The sequence below is a fragment of the Trichomycterus rosablanca genome, chromosome 2 (genome assembly GCF_030014385.1).
Source record: "Trichomycterus rosablanca isolate fTriRos1 chromosome 2, fTriRos1.hap1, whole genome shotgun sequence".
In the NCBI taxonomy this organism is placed as follows: domain Eukaryota; kingdom Metazoa; phylum Chordata; class Actinopteri; order Siluriformes; family Trichomycteridae; genus Trichomycterus; species Trichomycterus rosablanca.
Genome location: NC_085989.1, coordinates 20,906,932 through 20,925,882, shown reverse-complemented (window position 1 = coordinate 20,925,882; position 18,951 = coordinate 20,906,932). Strand labels below are relative to the sequence as shown.

General features: G+C 38.8%; 1 protein-coding gene across 1 annotated transcript; it reads left to right on the top strand.

Annotated features, from left to right (window-relative positions):
- The first annotated feature begins 14,428 nt into the window (after nt 1-14,428).
- On the top strand, nt 14,429-17,609 carry psmg3 (proteasome (prosome, macropain) assembly chaperone 3). The gene is made up of 3 exons (XM_062990383.1): nt 14,429-14,543; nt 16,397-16,626; nt 16,716-17,609. The coding sequence occupies exons 2-3, from the start codon at nt 16,411-16,413 to the stop codon at nt 16,866-16,868; spliced, it is 369 nt and encodes a 122-aa protein (XP_062846453.1). The 5' UTR covers nt 14,429-14,543; nt 16,397-16,410; the 3' UTR covers nt 16,869-17,609.
- The last annotated feature ends 1,342 nt before the right edge of the window (nt 17,610-18,951 follow it).

Below are 18,951 nucleotides of genomic sequence, written 5' to 3'. Positions count from 1 at the left end.
GTTGATCTCCACCCAGATTAAGGAGAGCCATGACTACCACACGCCCCCTCCGACACGTGTGCACTAGCCGACTGCATCTTTTCACCTGCATGAGGCGAGTTCATATGCAGGTCAGCTTTGTGTACGAAGAGACACACCCTGAGCCTCATTATCCCTCGTCTCTGTGCATGCGCCATCTATCAGCCAGCAGAGGTTGTAATTGCATCACTTATGAGGTCCCCTCTGGTATCCTGCCCTTTAACAACAGCCAATCGTTGTTCATGTAGGTGCTAAGTCTGCCGGATGGCAGAGCTGAGTTTTGGACCGACGAGTTCGAAATGTCAGCTCTGGGTAACTTCATAGTAAACATTGTTACACATTTCAATACAACAGTATATATAATTTTCATATAAAAGTATCACTGCCTTGCCTTGCCCTGCCTAAAGGTAGGAAACATCCTGGACAGGTCACTGCTCCATCACAGAGCCCAAATTAAATTTTATAATTATATATTTATTATCATCCAAAAATATTCATTCTAAATAATATTTTAAGGCTTAGGGTGGATCTAAATACTTCTTGACAACTGTGAAACCTTTGATTCCTATTAATTTCACACATTTGCTACTCTTTTCTTATTAATTTAAATAATTACTCGCTATAGCCATGGTTCAAATTGTCTCATAATGGCCCAAAAACTACTTATTTATGGTATTAATGGGTCAAAAAGACCCAATTTTCCACATTTATCACACTTGTTACCACCTTATCAGGAGTGAGCCGAGCATTTTGCATTTGAGAGGGAAGCCAAGACAAAAAAAAGGAGACTCTAGAGAGAAAATGTATTTTTAATTAAATTCTGCCTGCCAGTCGGCCTTATCTCCCTGTTGAGAGAAATCACCACACACCTTTTCACCAGTACATTAAACAGATATTAAAATGATAGCCCTCGTCCACGGGCCACACTCATACAGCATGAATGTGCTTGTTCTTTTCTTTTTATGAGGTGTGTAGGCGTCTCACTGCCATATCCGCTCTCTTCAGTTCTCAAGAAGCCCTCTTATAAGATGGAGACTTGGTAGCATTTACAAAGCACAGAGCTCGCTGTCATATTTACCATCCTTTTAAGAGAATGTTCCAAGTCCTATACTACTGTACTAAATAGTTTGTTGAATATGCCATCACTATTTATGCTTTCTGTTAAATACAATGGATGACATTCTGGACTGACAGTCATTTGGGTAACAGGCAGTACTGCACAATATGACACATATTATGACCTGTTTAAGCCAGATTTACACTATGTCATTTCAGATTACACCATAAAATTCTTTAACAACAGACCTGCCAATTAACAGCCATGTCACATGATCAATCACAAAAACACAGAGGCTTAATGGTGGCAATATTACACCAAGAAAAACATATTGTACAATGCAAAGAATGGACGTTTTTTAGTTTTTTAATTTCTAGTCAGGCAAACCTTTGTACATTGGTATTAGTTACTGTAGGTTGATAGTTTAAATGATCACTTATTCAGACTATTATTTTGTGTGTAAAAAAGTTTTCTTAACTCCCTGCCATCTTCCTCTTATAGAAATCCCTCCGGTGATCTTTAGAAGAGCTTTGTAGCAGCAGCCCCACTGAGATTTTGATCCAAAACTTCTAACTCTGCCTAAACTTCCTTGGCTGTCTTTAGTCACAGCAGCACTAAAACAGACACCGGTGAGTATGACATGTAGCAAGATCCTCACTAACAATTAAAGAAAATCTTTAATAATAAGGGATTGTGCCAACAGCAAAATCAGGCAAACTATTGCACAGTGATATACTGTATGTAACAATACATGCCCCATCAGGCCCTGCTCAGCATGTCACTTGATTATAACCACTTAGGGGTCATACCAGACCTGATTTCCCTGCCTGTATAGTACCCACCACTCCATAAAATCGACGTACAGCATTATACTTTTACCATGTGTTCTTGTTCTGCCTGTTTTCATTGTGCCATTGTACCAGTGATTTCCCAATTGTGTGTTTATAGATAGATAGATAGATAGATAGATAGATAGATAGACAGACAGACAGACAGACAGACAGACAGACAGACAGACAGACAGACAGACAGACAGACAGACAGACAGACAGACAGACAGACAGATGAACGGACGAATGAACTGATTGATGAATCAATGGATAATGGATGATGGATGGATGGATGGATGATGGATGGCTGGATGTATGGATGGACTGATTGATGAATCGATGGATGATGGATGATAGATGGATAAATGGATGATGGATGGATGGATGGATGGATGGACTGATTGATGAATCGATGGATGATGGATGATAGATGGATAAATGGATGATGGATGGATGGATGTATGGATGGACTGATTGATGAATCGATGGATGATGGATGATAGATGGTTAAATGGATGATGGATGATAGATTGTTAAATGGATGATGGATGGATGGATGGATGGACTGATTGATGAATCGATGGATGGATGGACTGATTGATGAATCAATGGATGATAGATGGATAAATGGATGATGGATGGATGGATGGACTGATTGATGAATCGATGGATAATGGATGATAGATGGATAAATGGATGATGGATGGATGGATGGACTAATTGATTAATCGATTGATGAATCGATGGATGGACTGATTGATGAATTAATGGATGATGGATGATAGATGGATAAATGGATGATGGATAGATGGATGGATGGACTGATTGATGAATCAATGGATGATAGATGGATAAATGGATGATGGATAGATGGATGGATGGACTGATTGATGAATCGATGGATGGATGGACTGATTGATGAATCGATGGATGGATGGATGGATGGACTGATTGATAAATCGATGGATGATGGATGATAGATGAATAAATGGATGATGGATGGATGGATGGACTGACTGATAAATCGATGGATGATAGATGGATAAATGGATGATGGATGGATGGACTGATTGATGAATCAATGGATGATGGATGATAGATGGATAAATGGATGATGGATGATGGATGATAGATGGATAAATGGATGATGGATGATGGATGATAGATGGATAAATGGATGATGGATGATAGATGGATAAATGGATGGATGGATGGACTGATTAATGAATCAATGGATGATGGATGATAGATGGATTGATGGATGGATGGATAGATGATAGCTAAATGTATAAGTAGATGGATTGATGTATTATATTAATGAATGAATAGATATATTAATGAATGCTTTGACACATAAATGATACAAGATCAAATAAAAAGAGTTAAAAATTGATACGTGTGCCTAGATGGATGGGGAGGGAAAAATAGATGAATGGAATATGGATAAATAGGTGGATGTTGACAAATGAATGAATAGATGAATGGTGATTGATGGATTAATGGATGAATAAGCAGATGAATAATGCAGCCAACATAATGAATATTCTCATATATTTCAAGATTTATTAATGTGCAAATTAGAGTGCAAATTGCTTTTTTGGGCTTTAAAAGATGAAAAGATGTGACTTGTTCATGGGGATTTTCAGACCCTCAAAGACAATATAGATGAACATCATTAGCAGAGGAGTAAAGGACAGAAATCAGGCTGGAAAGGCTCATGAGATTGTTAGTGCCCAGGTAAAACTGTGGTTGAAAGGCAATCAATCAATCCTGCATACTGAATAAAAATGGAAGATTATAAATAGGTCTATAATTAGAGAGTTCATGGTATAAAGTCATAAACTAATTTAGCCTGCTGGAATTAGCTTTTCCCTCTGGACTAGCATTATTCCTTCAAGCTATTCTAATTATTCACTTACTGTAATTGATATCACTAATCATTATAGCAGTCTCTGAATGATGGTGATAGGTGATAGATAATCAATTACAGAAGTAGATATTTTAGCCAAGTGCAGCCTTGTGCACTTAAGGTTCTAACTATTTTTTATTTTGGGCTATGTGACCCCTTTTTCACCCCTTCTTCTCCAAGCTCTTAATTTGCTTATGGATGTCTTTGCTATATCTGACATTTGGCTTGTTTTATTTCTAAAGGCCTGATGTTTTGTTAAAAAAAACTTCCACAAGATGATAATTCCACCAAATAGACTATTGAGCTATACACCATGACAGACTGATTCTTCTACATAGTAAAGCAAATTTCACACCAGTCAATTATATCTATACACAAATCACCTTTATGCAGTCTGAGTAACTAAGTCAATTCTAAACCCCCATTCAGCTGTATGCTGATGGCTGAAGAAGGGGAGCTTGCAGAGCTTTGGGATACTCGCTCAATGAAGAAAGGTCATGAGCTTGTTCTAAATAAAAATGTCCTGTAATATGGCTTCAAATCTTTTAAATAAATTACACTGGGGAATGGGTTACACAGCTTTGTGCTAAAGGAAATAATGATAAATAGGCAGTAATGAAAGGGAATGGCCACTAACCTTGCCCCAAAAGTACAGAACTATTTGCATACAATAAAGAAAGAATTACTGATCATTGTGTAAGCAAAAATAAATGCAGTGATAGCCTATACAAAGAAAACAATATAATGTAAACAAATAAACCAGAGGGTGTAGAGTAGTTAAAGACTTTAGAAGATAAATGTATTGTTACTTAAACAATGTATGTATATAAATAAATATAGTAGTCATCCATTTACCTACTTGGGGAATTAAGAAAATTCCAATAAATTAATAATCTGTAAATGTAATTCATTATAATAATAATCCAATAAACATCCATTGCTCCATTTCAGGCCTGCAACACATTCCAAATAAAAAGTTGGGACAGTAAAGCATTTCCACTTCGTAATATTGCCATTCCTTTTCACCACACTTAAAAGACGTTTTGGCACCAAGGATACCAAGTGATTTAGTGTTTCAGCTTTTATTTTGTCTCATTCTTCCTGCAAACACGTCTTAAGTACACTTCATTTCAAAATTCTCCACACATTCTCTATTGGGGACAGGTCAGGACTGCAGGCAGGCCAGTGCAGTACCCGTACCCTCTTCTTCCGCAGCCATGCCTTTGTAATGTGTGCAGCATGTGGTTTTGCATTATCTTGTTGAAAAATGCATGGACGTCCCTGGAAAAGATGACGTCTTGAAGGCAGCATATGTTGCTCTAAGATCTCAATGTACTTTTCTGCATTAATGCTGCCATCACAGAAGTGTAAATGACCTTTGCCAAGGGCACTGACACAGCCCCAGACCCTGGCTTTAGGACTTGTTGCTGATAACAGTCTGGATGGTCTTTTTCATCTTTGGTCCGGAGCACACAACGTCCATTTTTTCCAAAAAAGACCTGGAATGCCCATTCTTCTGACCAAAATACATGTTTCCACTGTGTGATGGTCCATCCTAAATGCCTCCGAGCCTTCTAAGGCTTCTTTTTTGCACAGTAATATTTTACGTGGCATTTGTGCATGTAACTCTGTATTGTAGTGCTTGACAAAGGTTTGTCAAAGTAATCCCTCACCCATGTGGTTATATCAGCTATTGTTGAGTGGCGGTTCTTGATGCAGCGCCGTCTGAGGGATCGAAGATCACGAGCATTCAGCTTGCGCCCTTGGCCTTTATGCACTAAAATTCCTTCTGATTCCTTGAACCGTTTAATGATATTATGCTCTGTAGAGGGAGGAATATGCAAATCCCTTCCAATCTTACTTTGAGGTACATTGTTTTTAAACATTTCAATCATTTTCTCACACATTTGTTGATAAACTGGAGATCCTCTGATCATCTTTGCTCATCAAAGACTCAGCCTTTCCTGGATGCTGCTTTTGTACCAAACCATGATTACAATCACCTGTTGACATCACCTGTTTAAAATCATATCATTATTTAGTTTTTTTACCTTATTACTAGCCCTAAATTGCCCCTTACCCAACTTTTTTTGGAACGTGTTGCAGGCCTGAAATGCAGGAATGGATGTTTATTAATAAATTAAATTAAGTTGACCAGACAAAACATGAAATATCTCAGGTTCATCCTGTCTGCAATCAAATAAAAGTTAAAGTAAATGTAAGGAACACTGTGTTTTTATTTTATTTGCATTTTCCCCATTGTCCCAACTTTTTCTGATTTGGGGTTATAGATTTAAATCACCTTAATTGGTTTAGTGTTACATACAGGTGATGTAATGTGCAAGCTCACCACTACAAAGCTGTGCCACCGGCCCTGTTGGATGCTCAAAAGACATACATAGCATACATAGTTTGTGGGAGGGTAGGCTGAATGGAGATTTACCTTTAAGCCATTACAGCAATGACTCCTACTGTCAGGTTTAGGCACTGGCATAAAAAGCAGAGGAATAAAGTAAGCATAGTGTGTTCCTCTGTACACGTTGAAGCTCTTGTTAGGAATCCGCTTACAAATGTAAAAAATTGGCAGTTTTAAAAGTGTAGGAGGAGACAAGTGCTAGCCTGCTGCCCTGTGTGGTGCAGTGGGGAACACTGATGGTCAGTAACGCGTTACTTAGTAACGCGTTACTCTAATCTGACCACATTTTTCAGTAACAAGTAATCTAACGCGTTACTATTTCCAATCCAGTAATCAGATTAAAGTTACTTATCCAAATTACTGTGCGTTACTATTTTTGTCATTTTCCTTAGTAAAAAGATATATTTTTGCTTTCTTCTTGTGTCTCGGGGAGTGACGTCTGTCCTATGCGACAACTAAGTCACGGGCTGCGTCCGGAATCGCATACTTACAGAGTACGTACTAGATTGGAGGAAGTATGCACTACTCGGCTGGTAAAGAAGTACATCTTACCAACGTCAAGTGATGACGTGAGGACGTGATGACGTAATATCACCATAGTTACAAACTCATTACAAACCCCACTCGCCAAAATTTAGGATATTTATCGTCTTTTTGTTATTTATTTGTCTTTAAAAAAAATTATTTTATTTATCTTACTTACACTTGTGAACAGAGGACTCCGCTTCAATCGCCTATGCAGCTCCAGTTGCATTATGGGATACATTAGCGGACCGCATTATATAACTAATAAAGTAACTTGTAATATAACTTAGTTACTTTTAAAATCAAGTAATCCATAAAGTAACTAAATTACTTTTTAAAGGAGTAATCAGTAATCAGATTACTTTTTAAAGGTAACTATGCCATCACTGGTGGGGAATAGCAAATTACTTCATTAAGAGAAAAGGTGAAAAATGTTTTAGTGTTTGAATAAATTAGAATTTTAATAAGTCTATTACACTGAAAAAGGGAAAGACTGGGTAAACATTAACTGTAGTCACTATGTGAATCACCTAAACCATTCATTGTAAAGTGCTCTGCAAAGTTCTTTCACTGTGTTTTCTACTCCCACCACACCTGGGTTAATATTTGAGCTGATTATCTCCCCTCTTCCCCCAAAGCATGATCAGGTACTGTATGTTAGAAGCAGGAATAGTTTAAAACTCTGCAGGGCTGTAAGGGCTTCCAGGGACTAGCATTAAGAAACCCTGCACTAAACTACACAAAATACAATATGTTTAAAGCAGGCATGTAATACCACAGCTGAGTTTACTTTTCTATCTTATATAACATACCTGATTCAACCAGTCATCAATTAGCAAGATTTTGACTGGTTTGATTTGTTAAATGAAGAAGAGAAGAAGAAGATATCCTTTATTTGTCATATATACATATACAGGTGTACAGTACAATGAAATTCTTTCTTCGCATATCCCAGCTGGGTTGGAAGCTGGGGTCAGAGTGCAGGGTCAGCCATCGTACGGCGCCCCTGGAGCAGATAGGGTTAAGGGACTTGCTCAAGGACCCAACAGTGGCTGCATAGCAGAGCCTGGATTTGAACCGCCAATCTTACGGTTGATAGCCCAAAGCTCGACCCACTAGGCTACCACTACCCACTTAAATGAGGGTAGATGCAGGGGCAGGCCGTGTCCTAGTGGTTAAGGTACTGGACTAGTAATCAGAAGGTCGCTGGTTCAAGCCCCACCACTGCCAGGTTGCTGCTGTTGGGCCCTTGAGCAAGGCCCTTAACCCTCAATTGCTCAGACTGTATACTGTAACTGTAATGTATGTAAGTAGCTTTGGATAAAGGCATCTGCTAAATGAAAATGTAAATGTAGGTGAGTTTGACATGCCTAGCTCAAATGCGCTGTCGTTTTTTGAAAAACAAAAGGCTGGTTTTAGCTGAAGATAACAGATTCTAAACCTAACATCCAAACAAATCACTCTCTTTGGTGTTCACTTGAAAGCCAAGACTCAAAGGAAAAACAGTTCAATAAAAACAATACTTCAAACAGTTATTAGTGGGTAGCAGTTGATAGTTGAATTAAATAGTCTAATTAAAGTTGAGAAAGTATTCAAACCCCCGAGTTTTTGTACATTTTATTGTGTTGTGGAAACTTTTATTAATCAGTCTACACAGAAGCATTCTTAATGATGCAGTGAAAACATGTTTTTAGACCTTTTAGAGAAAAAAGTGTTCATACCTTTTGTTGTGGCACCAAATTGTGGTCAGGTACATCCTGTTTGCTTCAGTTATCCTTAAAATGTATCTAGAACTCAACCGGAGTCTATCTGTTGCAATCTAAATTGATTGGACATAGTTTTCAAAGGTCAACCAAGTCAAATGAATTGTCTTTTGATTGCAAGTGTAGGCTGATGAGTAAAAAAATACCTAATTATATCCATTCAAAATCAAATCCACAAGTGTGCAAAAAGCCAAGAGGTCGGAATACTTTCAGTGTATCTCTCTTAAAATGAAGCAGGCCTGATCAAAGAGAAGATGATAAATGCTAGGTAGGTAGCCCTCTAGTATAGGCAATTTAGGACACTGGGTGGTACATTCAGTTTACAAGATACAAGTTTACATACTGTGTGTTGACATTGACATACAGCATTTTATCAATGTGTTGCAGAGATTAGCAGATTATTGTGCCTAGAGTTAGAAATCTCAGTGGGACATAGGATTTTAACGTCATGTTTTACACACTTTGGTTACATTCATGACAGAAACAGTAATTACTCATTACACAAGGTTAATCAGTTCACAAGTTTAATATCAAACACAGTCATGGACAATTTTGTATCTCCAATTCACCTCACTTGCATGTCTTTGGACTGTGGGAGGAAACTGGAGCTCCCGGAGGAAACCCACGCAGACGCGGGAAGAACATGCAAACTCCACACAGAAAGGACCTGGGGTTCGAACCCAGGACCTCCTTCCTGTGAGGAAACAGTGCTACCCACTTGGCCACCGTACCGCCCTGTCTTGGGATGATAAAACCCCAAATCAGAAAAAAAGTTGACAGTATGTAAAATAAAAAAAGCAGTGTTTCTTACATTTACTTTTACTTAATTTTATTGTTGGCAGTATGAACCCAAGATATTATACAGTTTTGTTTGTTCAACATCATTTTATTTGTTAGTATTGTTAGTATCTATCCCTGCATTTCAGACCTGTAAGTCATTACAAAAAAAGTTGGGACGGGGGCAATTTAAGGCTAGTAATGAAACAGTAACGTAAATTCTTACAGGATTCATACTGTCTGCAATAAAGTAAATGTCAAAGTAAATGTTAGAACATTTTGCATTTTTCATACTGTCCCAACTTTTTCTGATTTGGGGTTGTACAATGAATTTGGCGACTAGCAGTGACTAAAGGAAATTATTAATAACAGGTTACCAATACCCTAGTGTTGAATGTCACATGCGCCACCGTGCTGTCACAATCAGTTTTACTCCAAACCACAGTTGTAGCCTATAGGTTAAGGTACTGGACTAGTAATCGTAAGGTTGCCAAGATGCCACTGTTGGGGCTCTGAGGTAAGGCCTTTAATTAAGCATTTACTTTTGTATCTTACTCGGCAGTTGTAGCCTAGTGGTTAAGGTACTGGATCAGTAACCAGAAGGTTGCCGGTTCAAGTCCCACCACTGCCAGGTTGCCACTGTTGGGCCCTTGAGCAAGGCCCTTAGCCCTCAATTGCTTAGTACTGTATACTGTCAACTGTAAGTTGCTTTGGATAAAAGCGTCTGCAAAATGTGAGTTTGACATGACTAGCTTAAATGCACTGTAGGTCACACAGATACACCACTGTGCTGTCAGAATCGGTTCTACTTCTAATCACAATTGTAACCTAGATGTTAAGGTACTGGAGTAGTATTCGGAAGGTTGCTGATTTAAGCCCCACCACTGCCATGTTGCCACTGTTGGGGTGTTTAAGCAAGGTCCTTAAACTTTAATTGCTTAGACTGCACATCATCACAACTGTAAGTTGCTTTGGATGAAAGTGTCTGCTAAGCTGCTCAGGTGGCGCAGCAGTAAAACATGCTCTGCCATCCGGTTGGGCTGGGTGCCCACATGAACAACGACTCTCTGTTGTTCACAGGGTGGGTAAGCCGGACCAGGGTTCCTCATAACTGGTGCATTTACGACCAATGCTGGCTGATTGATGGCGTCTGCGCAGGTGGCGAAGCAGTAAAACATGCTCTGCCATCCGGCTGGGCTGGGTTCCCACATGAACAACGATTGGCTGTTGTTCGCAGGGTGGGATGAGCCGGACCAGGGTTCCTCATAACTGGTGCAATTACGACCTCTGCTGGCTGATTGATGGTGTCTGCGCAGAGTTGGGGAATAATGCTGATCAGGGTGTGGCTCTCCATGCACAAGGCTGGTCCACATAAGAACTGGCCTCATGCCGGTGAAAAGAGGCAGTCGACTACTGAACATGTGTCGGTGTGGCAGCTGCGAAGCTCCTCAGTCAGTAGTGGAGGGTTGTATCGGTGGAGGTGAAGTGTAATGCAGTCAGGGTAATTGGATACGACTAGATTAGGGGAGAAAATAGGGGTGCAAATTCGGAGAAAAAAAAGTGCTGCAAATGTAACTTGATTTAAATAAATGTTACATTTTAAAATACATTTTTAAACGCTACAAAATATTCAGTAAAACATCATAAAAAATATAATAAAAACTATATGTTTAAATTTTAGGGGTTTCTTTCAGCACAAAATGTTTGAATCTGCTGAAAATGCTTCAGTTAAAGTCTTATTAAAATTACAAAGTCTTTATGCTACCATGCAAAGTAAAATTAGGTTAAGAGTTTAGAAAATCACTAGAAGGTATGTTAATGGCCTCAGAAGCACACATTCAACAGCTCCATCAGCTAGAGGACAGTAAATGCTTGCTTGAGAAGCTTTTGTTTTCACTATTAACAATCATGTATACATTAGCTTAAAGTTAATAAAACCTAAAAGACTTAAAGGCTTCTATGATTTTTTTTAACATTCTAAAAGAATGTTATACTCATAATGAAAAAGCTTATTTACTAAGAATGGATACAGGAGCTTAACATGTTACAAAAATGCCATCAGTCCTGTTTTTAACCACCTACATTCCTCACTCAGCATAGTCATTCAACTACAACAAGAGCTCTAAATTTAGTGCACTTTAGATGTCACTGTGTGGGCATACATCTGTGGCATTGAAAATGATGAATATGTTTAGTTTTACTGTATTCACTCTGTCAACCAAATTAAATAAGACATCGCATTTTTCATTTTTCTTTTCCACAGTGTTCAGTTTGCGAATTCTGCTAGCAGAGAGAAATGTGCACAAGTAATGTGGTTAAACTGCAAACATGGTAGATAATCTATATGACCAAAATTATATGGACAACATATATGAACCGGAGCAGCACGGTGGCTAAATGGGTAGCCCTGTCGCCTCACAGCAAGAAGCTCCTGGGTTCGATCTCCAGGTGGGGCGGTCCGGGTCCTTTCTGTGTGGAGTTTGCATGTTCTCCCCGTGTCCACGTGGGTTTCCCCCAGGAGCTCCGGTTTCCTCCCACAGTCCAAAGACATGCAAGTGAGGTGAATTGGAGACACTAAATTGTCCATGACTGTGTTTGATATAACCTTGTGAACTGATGAACCTTGTGTAATGAGTGACTACAGTTTCCTGTCATGAATGTAACCAAAGTGTAAAACATGACGTTAAAATCCTAATAAACAAACAAACCAATATGAACCATGGACATTCTTGCTGGACATCCCATTTGAAAAAAATGGTAATAAAATAGAGTGACTGATGTTGGTCAAGAAAAAACCTCAGCTGATGTTACAGTTCATTCCAAAGCTGTTCAGTGGGGCTGAGGTCAGGGCTCTGTGCAGTTTACTGGAGTTTCTTTAAACCAAGCTTTTCTTTTTTGTCTTAATAGACTTTGCTTTGTGCACAAAGGGCACAGTAATGCTTGAACAGGAAACTGCCTTCCCTAAACTGTTGCTGCAAAGTTGGAAGCATATGATTTTCTTTATATAATTGATTTATTACACATATTAACAATTGGTATGGCTTAAACACATGAATTCAAAAATTAGAAGGGGTGTCCCAAAGCTTTTGTCCATATAGTGTATAAAATCTACTCTGTAGTCTATATATGAAGTGTCTCTAACAAACATTACATAACAATTTTAGGAATATCTAATGCACAACTCCTTTAATTGGGTGATCTTTGCAGCAACACACCCCAAACAGGACGCCAGTCCATCGCAGGGTCTCAGCCATTTCCCCCCCCAGACATAACCAATAATGTCTATATGCAGATGCCCAACTGGCCAATAACACTGCTGGGGAATCAAACCCTAGATTCCAGCAAAGGCTTGCTACCATAAATTACCACTGTGCCACCTGAGCATCCATAAACAATAATAAAGTGCAAAATTGCATAAACAAAGTGTTATGCTTTGTAATTAGACAGGAAATAATGTAGAGGGGTTCTAACACAAAGTTATGTTTCAGAGACCACCCTTGAAAATGCAGGAAAATTTGCATATATTTTTTTGCTACCAGGGGTCCAATCTTACCCTACATAATTTGCAGATATTATATTAAATGTATTTATTAGGATTTTAATCTTAACACTTTGACAGAAACGGTAGTTATTCATTACACAAGATTCATCAGTTCACAAGTTTAATATCAAAGACAGTCATGGACAATTAACTTGACTGCATGTCTTTGGACTGTGGGAGGAAACCGGAGCTCCCGAAGGAAACCCACGCAGACACGGGGAGAACATGCAAACTCCACACAGAAAGGACTCAAACCGCCTTACCTGGGGATCAAACCCAGGACCTTCTTGCTGTGAGGCGACAGTGCTACCCACTGAGCCACCGGGCCACCCTTTATTAGATTTATTTGAAGTTATTTAAGTTAATTTAATAATGATTTTTGACAGTGGCAGCACAGTGCATAGCGCTGTGACATCACAGCAAGAAGGTCCTAGGTTCGATTCACAGGTGAAGCGGTCTGGGTCTTTTCTGTGTGGAGTTTGCATGTTCTCCCTGTGTCTGTGTGGGTTACCTCCGGGTGCTCCGGTTTCCTCCCATAGTCCAAAAACATGCAGTCAGGTTAACTGGAGATGCTAAAAAGTCCCCCTAGGTGTGCGTGTGTGTGCAGGTTTGTGTGAATGTCTGTATGTATGTTTGCTCTGTGATAAGACAGGTGATCTGTCCAGGGTGTTTACTGCATTTGGCCCAGTGAACAGCACCCACTGTGACCCTGAAGGATAAAGCGGTGGTAAAAACAGACAGTGAATAAAGGATTTTTGACAGCCACCACCTCTCATTAGAAAAAAAAGTAAATAAAATGCACAGCACACAAATAACAAAAATAGATTTATTTACGACAAGCACTGCGTAGTTTGTTTGTTTATTAGGATTTTAACGTCATGTTTAACACTTTTGGTTACATTCATGACAGGAAACGGCAGTTTATCTTCACACAAGGTTAATCAGTGTTATATTGAACACAGTCATGGACAATTTAGCATCTCCAATTCACCTCACTTGCACGTCTTTGGACTGTGGGAGGAAACCGGAGCACCCGGAGTAAACCCACGCAGACATGGGGAGAACATGCAAACTCCACACAGAAAAGACCCGGACCGCCCCACCTGGGGATCGAACCCAGGACCTTCTTGCTGTGAGGCGGCAGTGCTACCCACTTAACCACCATGCCGCCCCACTGTGTAGTAACAGTGGCATGATTAAACAAGCATACACTGTTAAGGTTTCTATCATCTTTTAAATGGATTTGGATAGATTGGCATCCTGTCCAGAGTATACCTTCCAATATCAGTGTGTGTGTGTGTGTGTGTTTCCTCCCACAGTCCAAACATATGCAAGTGAGGTGAATGGGAGATTCAAAATTGTTTAGGGACTGTGTTTGACTTTAAATTTGTGAACTGATGAATCTTGTGTAACAAGTAACTACCGTTTCTGTCATGAATGTAACCAAAGTGTAAAACATGACGTTACAATCCCAATAAATAACTATATTTAAGTCCTGGGATGGACTGGCACCCTGCCCAGAGTTTATTCGCGTCTTTACATTATGCGCATGCGCAACTTTTAAGCCCAATCAACCGCGCGCAGATCTACAAATCATCTCGTGACTTGGTAAACGCTGACTAGCACTGGGAGTATTAAGTAATGAAAGTTGCGGTTACAATCTACTTGCATTTGATAAGAAGATAACACAGTAGTGTAAAATTGACGGTAAGGCGGCTCACATTGTTTCCACAGCGCTACGTCGTGTATATGTTCGCTAAACTCTGTAAATAGTGCATAAAATCCACCTCGCTTGACTAACATGGTTAGCAGGGAGGCTCGGTGTTTTCTGTGCCCTGTACTGGCTTCAGTAGCTTCTCTCCTATATTGAAATGCAGTCAGCAGCAGCTAGCACCGCTTGCTAGCTGCTATTAGCACATGTAGCACAAAAGAAAGTGAAACAACCGGACTATATGTAGTATATATGTATATGTATATGTAAATAAAAAGTACCTGCTGCCGAATTACATATGTATTTGATTTGACTACCACAGCAAGAGAGTAGAGTGTTGTTCATTTATAAGGACAAACATTGAGAAACCTTAAGTAAAAGTTGCCAACCAGTTACCTGTAACAGAAATGTAATTTAAAATTCCTATCAGAATGCATAATCGGATCAAATACAGTATAAACAAGTCTGGGGCGGCATGGTGGCTCAGTCAGCAAGAAGGTCCTGAGATCAATTCCCAGATGGGGCGGTCCGGGTCATTTCTGTGTGGAGTTTGCATGTTCTCTCCGTGTCTGTGTGGGTTTTCTCCGGGAGCTCCGGTTTCCTCCCACAGTCCAAAGACATGCAAGTGAGGTGAATTGGAGATACAAAATTGTCCATGACTGTGTTTGACAATAAAGACTTGAACTGATGAATTTAGTGTAACCAATAATTACCTGTCCTGCCATAAATGTAAACAAAGTGTAAAACATGACGTTAAAATCCTAAAAAATAAATAAATAAATAAAATGTTACTGATGATTATTAGAACTTTTACGTTTAGTGCGGTCAGATATTTTGAACTTTTCTTTCAGTATGTTAGACTTCATGTGGCATGAGAAATATAAAGACATATACACCGATCAGCCATAACATTAAAACCACCTCCTTGTTTCTACACTCACTACAGGACTCACTGTCCATTTTATCAGCTCCACTTACCATATAGAAGCACTTTGTAGTTCTACAATTACTGACTGTAGTCCATCTGTTTCTCTGCATGCTTTGTTAGCCCCCTTTCATGCTGTTCTTCAATGGTCAGGACTCTCCCAGGACCACTAGAGAGTAGGTATTATTTGGGTGGTGGATCAGCACTGCAGTGACACTGACATGGTGGTGGTGTGTTAGTGTGTGTTGTGCTGGTATGAGTGGATAAGACACAGCAGCGCTGCTGGAGTTTTTAAACACCTTATTTTTACTGCTGGACTGAGAATAGTCCACCAACCAAAAAATCCAGCCAACAGCGTTCTGTAGGCAGCTTCCTGTGACCACTGATGAAGGTCTAGAAGATGAGCGATCATCCCTGACTTTACATTTACAAGGTGGGCCAACTAGGTAGGAGTGTCTAATAGAGTGGACAGTGAGTGGACATGATATTTAAAAACTTAAGCAGCGCTGCTGTGTCTGATCCACTCATACCACCATCATGTCAGTGTCACTGCAGTGCTGAGAATGATCCACCACCTAAATAATACCTGCTTTGTGGTTGTCCTGGGAGAGTCCTGACCATTGAAGAACAGCATGAAAGCAGGCTAAAAAAGTATTTAGAGAAATAGATGGACTACAGTCAGTAATTGTAGAACTACATAGTGCTCCTATATGGTAAGTGGAGCTGATAAAATGGACAGTAAGTGTAGAAACAAGGAGGTGGTTTTAATGTTATGGCTGATCAGTATATATATATATATATATGATGAAGTTAACATTACAATTATGCAGCGTTTCCTGATAATTATCTAGCTGTTTATATTATGCACTGACTAGTTTTTTTTCTACATTTACAGCTTCCTAACTTATTCATTTATTTGTCTAGGAAGCATTTTCACCATGACACATCAACCACTTATCAAAACAAGGAAGACAGAGAAAATAATCGATGGGATATTGACACAAGTAGTTTGTACAGAATTCAGCAACTACATCTTCATTGTGCTGACACAGTATGGAAAGATTGGGACACTTGTATCTATAACACCTGACTTGAAATCCAGTGACATCAGCACCAGCATGTTTACTACAAAAGTGCTGCTGGGAAAAGATGAGGTATTTCTACCTTACTCATGACAGTGTGATTGTGATGCAGAATATAACTCAGGTCTGTAATTTATATTTGTCTTTTTTTTTCATTTCAGGCACTTATTCATGTCTATGCAAAAAATGTCGCCACATTTGTTTGCCAGGAGGCAGGAAATCGACCTGTTCTTTTGGGGCTTGCACTTAAAGACTGCAAAGCTGAAAATATGAAGACGTTTAAAGACATGATCAAAAGCTGCAGCGTATGGTGACCAAGGACATTTCATTCAAAGTATAAGTAGTTTTGAATGTATGTAGTTTTTGTTTTACTGATACACTTACGTTTTGATTCCTGTTCAGCTTGTTTTCCTTCAGACAAATGAAGGCAATATTGTTCAAAGAAGAATGATTATGAAGTCAGTCTTGTGATTTGTAGTTTTTTTGGTAATTTTAGAGAAATCTGGTTTTCATTATGGATGCCTAAATTTATTACATCCTTTACTAGAATATTATGTGCTAATGTATGAGGGTGTCACACATACTACTTGAGACTTTGTTTTTAGTACCCATGTTAACAAGAGGTGTGTTTTTTAACTCAAGCCAGATACAGTTTAATTCTATTAAGCAAAAAAGGTCTTGTTGGAAAAAGCACCTATTGCCCAAATTTCAACTGCTTCATGTAAACCGGCTTTATCTTGAGAAGTGGTTTTATTATTTTTTTTTTATTGTGATTTATTTATTAATATTCTTTAAAGCTCTGGCATTACAGAATGTGTCCGTGTTAATTCCCATTTAATAACATTGTTAATAGTAAGATGGTCATCACTTTCTTATTGCTTCAATAAAGCCATTTGTTTCATACCAAAACATTGCCTGGATGTATTTACACAACTGCATTTTATAAAAACAGAATTTGAACCAACCTGAAACATTAGACCACTTAGGCTTTCTAGTTTTTGTTACAGTAATCTAATTTGTAAACTTTGCAATAAAAAATGTGGAATGTTTCAAAATGGTGTAACTTTATCATTTTCTAAATGTTTTACTCATTTCTTTTTACTCACTCTACTGCATTTAATAGAAAATGGTTATTTTATACAATACTCACCAACCACTCATTAGATAGACCTATTTGGTATGTATATTCATTATTTTTTTTTTTTACATTTTCTATGCAGAATAACATATAATAGTTTATCAGACTCAGCTTTATTGTCATTCAAAACCATGTACATGATTAGAACGAAATGCAGTTACTTAGGTCTCGTGTGTAACATAATGAAATATAAATAACAATAACTATGTTAAGTATAAAATAAAACTTAAGACTTAAAAAACTGGAAGAAATAACAGATAAAGTATTTTAAATATTTACATTTGCAAGTATTGCACAAGAACTACAGCAGCTTTATGTGAATCTAAAGTGCATGATTTCAAAATATAACAGCAGAAAATGGCAGCACCAGGTCACAGGTGTTTAAAGTGATTGGTGCAGTTGTTTTTCAGTCTTGCTGTTTATAAGTTATATAAGTTAATATATATAAGTTAATAATTTATATAAATGACATATAAAATTACTTACTGTAGCCCATGTGTTTTATTGTTAATTGTGACCGTTTTGTACCCTACTAAACATCTGTAGTTTCTACCTACAACAAAACAGTATTTAAGAATCCCAACAGCACTACTGCCCCTGCCACATATACACAAGTACAACACACACTACCATGTTAATACCATGTTATTATACGCATGGTACACCTGTCCAAAGTCATACACCTATCCAGTCGAAGCCTGCTCCCATGCATGCCTGCCCTTTATAATAAGGGATTCCAGGCAAAGCTTGCAATCTGCATGTTACAGCAGTGCAACTTAAGTTGTTGTTGTTTGTTTATTAGGATTTTAACGTCATGTTTTACACTTTGGTTACAGTCATGACAGGAACAGTAGTTACTCGTTACACAAGGTTCATCAGTTCACAAGGTTATATCCAACACAGTCCTGGACAATTTTGTATCTCCAATTCACCTCACCGGAGGAAACCCACGTGGACACGGGGAGAACATGCAAACTCCACACAGAAAGGAACCGGACCGCCCCACCTGGGGATCGAACGCAGGACCTTCTTGCTGTGAGGCAACAGTGCTACCCACTTAGCCACCGTGCTGCCCATGCAACTAAAGCCTGCCCCCATGCATGGTACACCTGTTCAGGTAAAACCTGCACCTGTATAGTAGGCTTGTCCAGACAAAGCATACCCTTGGCATGGTACACCTGTGCAGACAAAGCCTGACCCCATACATGATACACCTATCCAGACAAAACCCACGCCTGGCATGGTACACATGTCCAACT

Bases quoted from the DNA above. Each gene is read 5' to 3' on its own strand.
- psmg3 (XM_062990383.1), top strand. From the start codon at position 16,411: ATGACACATCAACCACTTATCAAAACAAGGAAGACAGAGAAAATAATC. The intron at 16,627-16,715 runs GTATTTCTACCT...TTTTCATTTCAG, and splicing joins TGCTGCTGGGAAAAGATGAG to GCACTTATTCATGTCTATGC.